This window comes from Gossypium hirsutum, chromosome A01, assembly GCF_007990345.1.
Source record: "Gossypium hirsutum isolate 1008001.06 chromosome A01, Gossypium_hirsutum_v2.1, whole genome shotgun sequence".
NCBI classification, from domain to species: Eukaryota; Viridiplantae; Streptophyta; class Magnoliopsida; order Malvales; family Malvaceae; genus Gossypium; species Gossypium hirsutum.
In genome coordinates, this window is record NC_053424.1 from 4,096,764 (window position 1) to 4,107,495 (window position 10,732).

At 32.6% G+C, this 10,732-nt stretch overlaps 1 protein-coding gene across 1 annotated transcript; it reads right to left on the minus strand.

Moving 5' to 3' along the window:
* Positions 1-1,250: 1,250 nt before the first annotated feature.
* LOC107933902 (uncharacterized) lies at positions 1,251-4,926 on the minus strand. The gene is made up of 3 exons (XM_016866205.2): positions 4,121-4,926; positions 3,308-3,411; positions 1,251-1,703 (listed from the first exon to the last, which is right to left on the minus strand). Exons 1-3 carry the CDS (start codon positions 4,897-4,899, stop codon positions 1,420-1,422), a joined length of 1,167 nt encoding a protein of 388 aa, XP_016721694.2. The 5' UTR covers positions 4,900-4,926; the 3' UTR covers positions 1,251-1,419.
* Between the last annotated feature and the right edge of the window lie 5,806 nt (positions 4,927-10,732).

The window sequence follows — 10,732 nt, forward strand, 5'->3', positions numbered from 1 at the left end:
ACAGGGGCATATGATAGTATCTGAATATGAATGGGAATTTGTTTGACTAAGCAAATATGCTAGAGAATGTATCCCAACTGAAACTGCAACGTGTAAGTTGTTTAAAGACGGTTTAAATGAAGATATTAAACTATTAGTCAGGATTCTTGAATTGAACGAATTTGTTGTACTGGTTGACTGAGCATATTAAACTGAAGAGCTTAGTAAAGAAAAAAGACAAGCTGAGATTGAAGCCAAAACTTCAAGTAAAAGATTTACGGGAAAGTCACACCAATTGGCATCAAAGAAATCAAAGAAATATCATGACCGTTCTACTACCTCTGTGAGGTACTCTGAGAGAGATAGAGGCACTAAACGCTTCAGTCCAAGATCTCAGGCTACATCTGTAGCAAGTGCAAGTAGTGTTAGAAACATTAAAACCAAGTGTAAGCACTATAATAAGCTACATTTTGGTGAATGTAGAATGAAAAGTGAAGCTTGTTTTAGATGTGGTTCCGTTGATCACTATCTTAGAGACTACCCAGAGAAAACCGAAAAAGATACTATTCAAACTTCGTGGCCGAGCAACACCGCTATGAGAGGTAGACCACCTCGTAATCCCGACAATGTAAGTGGTAGTCGTGGTGTCTGAAACATGGGCACCAGCTAGAACTTATTCTATTCGTGCACGTGAAGATGCTTCTGCATCAGATGTTATTACTGGTACTTTCTCTCTTATTGATACTGATATAATTGCTTTAATTGATCATAGTTCAACTCATTCATATATTTGTACGAATTGAGTGTCTAGTAAAAATTTGCCTGTCGAGTCCACTAAATTTGTGGTTGAAAGTATCAAACCCCCTAGGCCAGTATGTGTTGGTTGATATAGTGTACATTTAATTTATATATAATTTTAATTATGGTTTAAATTTAAATATTTTTAACAAAAATTTTAAATACTTTATATTGAACAAATAGTCAAATTGATGAACTTTATAATTATGAATAATAACTTAGGTAAAAGTTCTTTTTTACTTAATAGTATTAATAGCAATTGGACACTATTAATTGTATATGAAAATAATGAAGCTTAAAAATTAAAATTTAAAGGTAATATCATTGTCAAATTTACTCAAAATTTATTTTTTTAACTATAGTTATCTATTTGGATATGTGACACACATCATAAATACAAATATATATATATAAGGAAAAATAATATAAAGCTAAAAGGAGAGATAATGAACTGAAAGATTTCTAACCTTATGCAATATTTGAACTTCTTATAATAATAGTATCCAATGATGTACTTGGCTCATCATTAGAGTTTTCACAGCTATCAACCTTTATTGATGTTTTAAGAGGAAGTTGATGCAGTTCAACATCAGATTCAAGCATCTTCAAGACTTTATTCATTGAAGGACGATCAGAAGGAAGTCATCGTATACACCAAAAGGCTGTTATTATCATCTTCTTCACCATTGATTTTTCATCATCAGAAACATCTCCCAACTCCAAGTCCTCTCCTTGATCCAGTCGGTCATAAATCCAAGATGGAAAATATATTTGACTAGTGTGGTCAGCAAATGCATTCACATTCTTTCTCCTTCCAGCCATTTCCATCAATAACAATCCCAAACTATAAACATCAGCTTTGTATGAGATGCCTCCAAGATTTTTGTAAACCAATTCAGGAGCAATATATCCTATTGTTCCTCGTGCTGCAGTGAGAGAGACAATGCTATCATCTACTGAATACAATTTAGCAAGACCAAAATCGAAAACTTTTGGAATAAAATTCTCATCAAGAAGAATATTGTGTGGCTTGATATCAAAATGTAGGATTTGCATGTCACATCCTTGATGCAAGTAGTGAATTTCTTGAGCCACCCCAAGCACAATATCAAACATTTTTTTCTAGCCCAAAGTGCTATTATTTTCTTCTGTAAATATGATTTTGTCTAAAGGTCCATTAGACATGAAGTCATATACCAGAGCTTGCTTTGATCCCTCCACACAAAATCCAATAAGTTCTGTCACATTAGCATGATGAATTCTCCCAATAGAAGCAACTTCATTTATGAAATCTTGGCCATTAACCTTTGACTTACCCAACAATTTTATTGCCACATAATGCCCGCTATGAAGCTTTCCTTTAAACACTAAGCCATAACCCCCTTCACCTAATTTATCTTTAAAATTTTTAGTCATTTTTTTCAATTTCTTTAAAAGAATATCTTATTGGCAGTAGATTATTTTGACTTTGAAGGAATTCTTCGATCGTATCATCCATAGATAAATATCTTCTTCTCTATTTGTACATAATAAGAGCAAGCAAACAAATTATCCCAAGGACAAACCTCAATAAGATAACTCCCAAATTAAGAGAAATGCAATGTAAGATGTCAGTACTTGTGAAATTAATCAAATAATATTTAAATTACATTCTCAAAAAAAATACATAATGTGATAGTTTGATGCTGTTTTTTAATTAACTACTACTTGAAAGAGGGGCGTATTAATTTCACTACTTTATGAAATTAATTTAGAAATAACAGTGATGCCTTGTGTTTACCCTTCTATACCAAATGAAAAACTTTGACAGGCTAATGAGAACCCAAGAAAAATAATTCCGCATTATATGTTATGTTTTATATTCTTTTATATTCTAGTAAGTGCATCTCAACAAATTCAAACTTAGAACTCCACACACAAAAGAGTAAATCATTCAAATTGTATACCAATTATTGTAACCTCACCATGGTCCATGAAGGATACTCTACTTTTATATTCATGTCAAATATACTTGAAGAAGGACAAAGTACAAATATAATAACCTTCAATCTTTCTAAATGAAACAAAGTCTATAATCACCAAAAGATGCAAGACAACCAAAAAAAAAAAAAGAATGGATCGATTCAAGAGCTAACTTAATATGAATATTCACCAAACTTACAACCTGTGAAAGTACTAAACAAGACCATTATGAACACAAACTTAACCGAAACTCCAATATCTTTAAAGAATGCTATAGATTTCTTAGGTTTGCAGTGAAATTAAATATGAACTTGTATAGTACTATGATAGGCTCCTTCTTCTTCTTTTTTCCCAAGAATATTTCTAATATTATTTTCTCAACTAGTGCTAGAATTTGTATCTGAAAAATTGCAAATCTGCAAATCCAAAATTAACTATACCTGTTATTGCCAAACAGAGAATATAAGTTGCTGTAAAAAAACCACGAATAAAAACGAAATATCATTATTTCAAGAGAGCAGCGAAATAGCAAAATCAAAGCACTTCTAATGAGTTTTGTGAAGCATACTTCTTGGTGCATCATTGCGATCGTAGTAGACATGGGGGCCATGGAAAAGGAAGTGTACAAAGCTGTCCATATAGTTTCTGAAGGCAAATATCAACTCTGGCAATCTGAATTATATATTCAACAAATCAAAGTAAAATTAATAAAGAGGTGTAAAGGAAAATTCCAAATTTGTGTAAAGAAATCAATGGAAGGTAATTTAAAACATTATATTCTGTTTTGTGGTATATGCTCAAAAAAATTACAACAATTCTTTACATATTTTTGTTTGCAAAAAGTATGCAATAATGTATTACAGTATAAGAGTTTTTAGGTAACTAAAATTATTTAATATAATGAAAGGTGAAATAAAATTAATTAATATATTATAGCATTAAAAGAGTTTTTGCGAAAAAAATAAACTCATCCATAATGGTGGAATATTTACGTACTACCAACTAAATTGAAAATTCATCAAAAATTAAAAATGAAAATAAAAAGAGAGACATTACATTTTAAGAAGGTTTGCAGAATTTAGAAACATTGTGGTTGTAAAAACATAATGAAATATAATTGCCCAAAAAAGAAGACAAAACAGCAGAGGCAGATACTAAATTAGAAATGCTTTTAGTTCATTTGATTGTTATATCTTCATAAATTTTAGATGCAAAATCATGATACTTAATTAGCATCATAAATTTTAATTGCGAAAAAAGTAACCTAAAAAAAAAGAAAAAAAAAGTAGGTCATACAAAAGGCTAAGGTAGATGTTCTAAATAAAATTCCAGTCTGATGATTTAATTAAAGATCCAAACTGAAATTATTAAAGAAACTTACACATCTTCAAACGAAACTTTATTTTTATAGTAGTCACAGCTCTGGTAGTAGCATCGATTCCATTTGACCCCAAAACCCTCTAATAGTTTTTTGTAGATATCCAACGTAGACATGCCTGTTATATTATCAACCATAATTGGAACCGCCGCTTCGATTGTGCAAGCTTGATTGATATCAAATGGGTAGGTGTTTCCATTTAAAAAATAGAAATGGGAAGTTAGAAGAGAAGAGGAAGTATTGGATTTGATGGTACAACGAGAAGCCTCAATATAAAGTGACGATTTTATAGGTTTCGTGCAATTCATAACATAAATAATGCTAACCACGAACCCTCTATCATAATAACAAATATTTGAAGAAGAAGAAGAAGAAGAAAGGGAAAAATATAATAGTTCATAATCATAAGGAAAATAAGAATGATGATAATAAGAATAATAATATACAGAACTAAGAGGAAGGGAGTTGCAATCATCCGTGTCCAAGCTCGCATCAACCATTCGTATTGTATAGTTTTCATAAAAGATTTGTTGGACAGAGAATTTCCCTCCTCTCCCAACCAAAGTGGTGCGATTATTGTTCTCACACTCAAAGCCATAATGACCACACTGGGGAGGTTGGTTTTTTAATCGGAATGGAAAACTGATATTCAAATTCCCACAGAAAGTAGAGCCGCAGTCAAAATGCCTAGCAAAACAAACAGCAGGAAATAGAATTACAAATAAAGCAAAAGCGGGCATTAGGTGACCCAACAATGGCAGTTTTGCTTTCAATTTTGGCATGCTATAATTTTGGGTAAGGAAGAAGAACAACAATGGAGGTTAATGATTAAGTTTCTAACTAAATCAGGGAAATATATAAGAAAGCTTCAGTGGGAGAAGAAGCATTAATGGGGACAGAAGACTTTGACTAGTCTTCAGCATTATTTGGGATGAATATTTTATTTTCGATAAATTTTTTACACCTATTTTTTTTTTCTGGGAAGCACCTCAATCAAAGCACATCTGATTTCAAGAAGGTTATGTCACCAAGTTATTTCTCTAATGCATCTGTCTTATGTTTAAAAGTTTAATCTTTTCATTTGTTTATTTTTTTAAACTTAAAAGGGAAGGTTGAAAGTTATTTCAGTAATGCATTTAAGAATTTGATTAAATTAATGTTACATGTTTTAATATAATTGTAAAATTATCAAAAATTTATAATTTGTACAAAATAATAAATATTATTTTGAGAGTATTTAGGAACAAAGTTAGAAATATTTATAGGAGCCCTGATATTTATATAAAGTAGATATATGTATAAAGTGTTTTAAAATTCGAGGTAGTTTTGATCGCCCAAATCAAATTTAAAAAAGTAAAATAGGTTAAATGCTCAATCTATATTAGATATCGCAATTATTTAAGTTATTTTTTATTAAATTAATATTTCAATACTATTTCATTTTTAGATATCGTAATCATTTAATTTTTTTTTTACTAAATTAAGATTTAGATACTACTTTGTATTAATTTATCAAATTAAACTAAGAATGTTACCAAACATTTTTTACCAAATTAATATTTAGATACTACTTTATTTTAGTTTATTAAAGGGTTAAATATAATATTGGTACCCGAACTTGTCTACTTTTCCTAGATTAATACTTATGGTTTTTTTGTCCTAGATTAGTACCCGAACTTTTCCACTTATCCCAGTTTGATTTTTTTTCCTAGATTGGTGCCCAGACTTTTTTTCTATCCACTATATTGGTACCTAAGACTAATGGCATTAATTTTTTTCTAACGTAGCAGCATTGGTCAATCGCACGCCGCCACGTGGCATCCTTTTATGCCTATTTTTTTCTTTTTCTTTTCTATTTTATTTTCCTTCCTCTTCCTTTTCCTTTACTTTTCTTATTTTCCTTTTTTTTTCTGGGTCTAGGCTAAGAAAAAAGGAAAATAAGAAAAGAAAAGAAAAATGGGAAAATGAGGTATAAAAGGATGCCACGTGGTGGTATGTGATTGGCCAACACTGTCACATTAGCAAAAAATTAACGTCGTTAGTCTCATATACCAATATAGTAGACAAAAAAAAGCTCGAGTATCAATCTGGAACAAAAAAAATCATAAGTACTAATCTGGGAGAATAACAAAATCTCTTGATTGAAAGAACAAAAGATGTAATAAATAAATAAATTTAATTCTAATATTCCGAAGAGATTTGTCAATCTCGATATTCCGGAGAGATGGTGAATACTGATTTGAAGGATTTTTACTGCGGATACATTTCTCACAATTCCTAACCGAAAAGAATATCAAAATTAGTGAAGCATGAAATTAATCATGCTTTGGTTGGTTATGGAGGTGGATTTGAATGGAAATGGTGGTAGGTGAAAGGGGAAGAGCTTGGGAAACAATTAAGCCAAAATATTTGATACGAGCAACTCGGCCCAATTCAAAAGCCATGATAGAGATGAGCTTAGTTTCCCTCCAGGCCCAATTACGAGATCCAAATCAAAATAGAAAAAGTCAAAACTCAACTTATTTGTTCAAGACTTTATCACGAAAAAAATTTAAGAAGAAGAGTTGAAGTTTCAAGACGATGGATTCTGGAGTAATTGTAACGCCTTAAACTCGACCTAAAAGGTTAGACCGAATTTCAGAGGTTACATTGATCACCAAAGTGATTGTAGGAAAGTTTTACAAAAAAACAGTTGTCACAATGAACGGAAACATTAAACCTTTTAGAATACAGTTAGAAAAATTTCCGTTAAGTTTAATATATGAATAAAATTAAATTTAAGAGCGATAAATTCAAAACAGAACCTGTACCACAGTTTTTATAAAATCCCACATATTAAAACGGTAATCAAAACGAAAACTGAAAAGCTAACTGATAAATTATTTTCAACCGAGACTGTCTAAGACCTCCGCATACCGAGTCCAACGTTAGGGTTTCAGAAACGTACCAGCAAGGGGAAACACTAAGGGGGTGAGCTATATGAGCTCAATGTGAGTTCGAATCGAGACTAGAAACAAAATTACAGAATTCAATTCAATAGCAACAGATTTATAGATACTCACAGAGTTAGAAAGTAAACTTGAAATTAACGTCCCAACAGAACGTAATAACTCAAGCACACCAAGTCACACACAGTCAGACAGAATACAGTCAAATGGTCTTGCACCCAGAACTCTCAAACAGATGCGTATGAAATGCAGTAAAGTAATAAAACCCACCCATCCAGCCAACACACCTCTCCGTCCCCCAATCACACCCTTTAAGAGTTGATTAAGCTTATCCAACCAAAACACACCATGTAGGACCTCGTAAGGCTCATCCAACCCTATACACCATATATGTGGACTAAGCCACTCAGATATTAATGTGCAACAGAGTTGGCGTATAAGCAGTACAGTGTAATGAGTAACCTACTGTACAAACATGTTGCAGTTTAAACTACCATATCAGATAATGGTACGCAGTAAAGCTGACGTACGTGCGGTACAGTGAGGTAAACTGTTGTACGAATAAGCTTGTAGTTAAACTGCCAGATCAGGACAGAAACAGTCTTCCTTCTCTTCACAACCCAACCCAAAATACTTTATGCAAGTGCATGTATGCATTCAATCCCACAGAAATAATGAACACGTCAACAGACAATCAAATAGAAACAAATATGCACACACGCCCAACAGACCGAATTCAGAATCAAACATCTCACTCAACAGTCGCAACAACATATAAGCAGAGCACATGGCCACAGATACAGAAACTTAAATACCTTCACCTAAACCTAGCCAAGGGTCAGAAAAACAGACACATTTTCAGAGAAAAAATACACAAACTAAAATTTTGGTACCTTAGAACCACACGGCCGTGTGGAATAAACCTAGGCTGTGTGGGGGTCAAAACACCCTTGTGGAGGGAGGCACACGGCCGTGTGGCAGAGCACACCAAGGGCAAAGCCAAGGGGCTGGCATGGGCCCTGGCCCCCCCAAAATGTAAATTTGCTCTTTTGGCCCTTAAAATTTTTTAAAAATTTTAAATTAGTAAAGGTGAAATTGTACTTTGGCCCCCCTAAAATTATAAAAATTCAATTTAATCCTTTAAAAATTATAAAGATATAAACTATAAAATATTAAAATTTTATCCGGTCCTTCTAAAAATTTGTTCTGGTTTCGCCCCTGAGGCACACACCCGTGTGGACCAGGGACACTGCCGTGTGAACAGGCCGTGTAACTCACTATCCATTTGCGCTTAAATAGAGTACAGGTCTGACACAGCTGTGTGAAGGTCTCACACGCCCGTGTGCCCACAAAACACGGCCGTGTGTCCAAAATACATGCCCGTATGGGATCTTTAAATCCCCAAATTAGCCACATGACCGTGTGGCCAAGTCGTGTAGCACCAAATCACTCAAACCTCAATTTCCAATCACACATGCCCGTATGCTTAGGGGACACGGCCGTGTGAGAATCAACAAAAATCCTCAAATTAATCACACGACCGTGTGGCACCAAATTTAGCCCCAAAACCCTAATTCTTAATTCCACACGGCCGTGTGAATAAGCACACGCTCGTGTGGCCACCCATGTGGTCACGAAACTCCTTCCGAACAAGACGAAATCTTTCTTTTAGCCGTCAAAACAGTCCCCAACCTTTGCAACAACAAAAGTATATCGGAATACGCAGTATTCCCTATACTTCTTCAACAACTAAATTCCCAAATCAATGAGTTAAAGTACACACAAAAATCGTCGAAACAATAATTCGCAAAATAAAATAGTTAAGGTTTGAATCCTACACATGATTCGATGACAGAGGAGAGAAATTCTTCGAAATATGCATAGTGAAAATCGTTTCCCAAAAAAAAGAAAGAAAAATAAAAGAGAAGGCAAAAACCAAATAAAAAGAAAAGAAACCAAGAGGAAGAAGAAAAGAACATCCAGCAAGTTCTAAAAATAATAATAATAATAATAATATAAATGGTTATATATTTTAACTTAAAATAAAGCTACCATTTAACAAAACAAAATTATATAAAAATGTTTCCCCAAAATGCGCACACAAAGACTTAAACCCAAAACCTTGAGGTAAAGTAACACTCACTCAACCACTAGACCAGCAGGCCCATTCTGACACTTAAATGTGCAACTAAACACAATAGCGCAATCTTCTCACTGACCCTAACCACAAAACTCAAAACTTCTAACCCCAAAATCCGGGGTGTTATAGTAATAATAAATTAGAAAGGACTAATTCTGTTCGTGGGCCTAAACTATCAATCTATGATGACAAGATCATGTAGAAAATGCTAATAAGCTTAGGCATTTCATTTCAAGAACCCCAATTGATCTCACAAGCCTAGACGTTTCATATTGAGTTCGAATTTTAGGCTTAATTTTTATTATATATGAGCCCAATATTGTATTTATCAGCTTTTATTATTTTTTTATTATTTTATTCCAATTTTTTTAAATTATTAAGTATTTTAAGCTATTTAGGAGTTTTATGTTAACAAGAAAGTTTAGTTTAAAACCACTTCTTGTTTAGATTAAATTAGAATTCTAGTATACTTAAGAGTATTATCTAGATTTATTTAGTTAGCCTATATATAGGCCTTTGCATTGTACACAATAGATACAGTTCATTATTATACTATTTCTCTTGAGTTTCTTTTAGAAGAGTTTTAACAATCTTTTTAGATTGTGAGGATCATCTTCAAACTTTTTCTTACCAAGATTTCTATCTTGGGGGGAAATTAGAATCGCTTGAAGGGGGTTGTGGATTTTTCATGTTTCTAAGGCTTCTTAGGAGTTTTACACGCCACGTTCTATCTTTCCATTTATTTTCTTCATTTGTTTCCTTATTATTCTAACCTTTGATTTTTTATTTTATTTTAGTTATTTATATTAATTTTTTTATCTAACTTGGATTCGATTTCGTTTTAGGTTGCGTCAAAATCCAAGTTTCTTTTCGAACGTCTAGAGCCCAAAGTCAAATCCGCGACTTTGACACACTTTACGATCCGCTTCCGCATTCATCCGTCTCATTCTTTATCATTTGGTATCAGGTTTGGGCGTTTTAGGAGTTCTTTTTGTTTTTATAAATTAATTTCTAGCAAATAGCCTCAAAACAATTTTTTTACCCCGACAGTTTTTGGAAAAAAATATTTTTCAGTGGGTAAACAATTTTCAAACAATATAAAATTTTACATACTATTTATTGGCACTATTTTAGAGTATTAAAAAAATATTTCCCACAAAAAAATGATAAAAAGTATAGAAAAAAAGAAAATACGAAACAAAATAAAAAAATCCTATGGATTGAATTTTGTGCCAAAAATTTCCATATCATATCTATATTATTTGAGGAGGTTCTAGTTTAAATTTCATAACTTTTGGAAATCGAGGACACCTCGAACGAAGTTTGTCAAGTTGCTTTGCAATTTTTCGGGTTTTCGGGTTTCAGTAATTTTCATTGACTCTTAGCCTTAGGTTTTCATTTGTTTTTGCTTTTTATTATTCCTTTATGCATTCTAACACTTTATTGTTTCTTGTGTTAGTAGGTTAAAACATGTTGCACATTCCTTCCTCCGTGCAATAGAATTCTTTGATGTCTAAGCCAATTTTG

Bases quoted from the DNA above. Each gene is read 5' to 3' on its own strand.
- LOC107933902 (XM_016866205.2), bottom strand. From the start codon at position 4,899: ATGCCAAAATTGAAAGCAAAACTGCCATTGTTGGGTCACCTAATGCCC. The intron at 3,412-4,120 runs GTAAGTTTCTTT...TATATAATTCAG, and splicing joins AAAGTTTCGTTTGAAGATGT to ATTGCCAGAGTTGATATTTG. The intron at 1,704-3,307 runs GTATGCTTCACA...CTCTCACTGCAG, and splicing joins TCGCAATGATGCACCAAGAA to CACGAGGAACAATAGGATAT.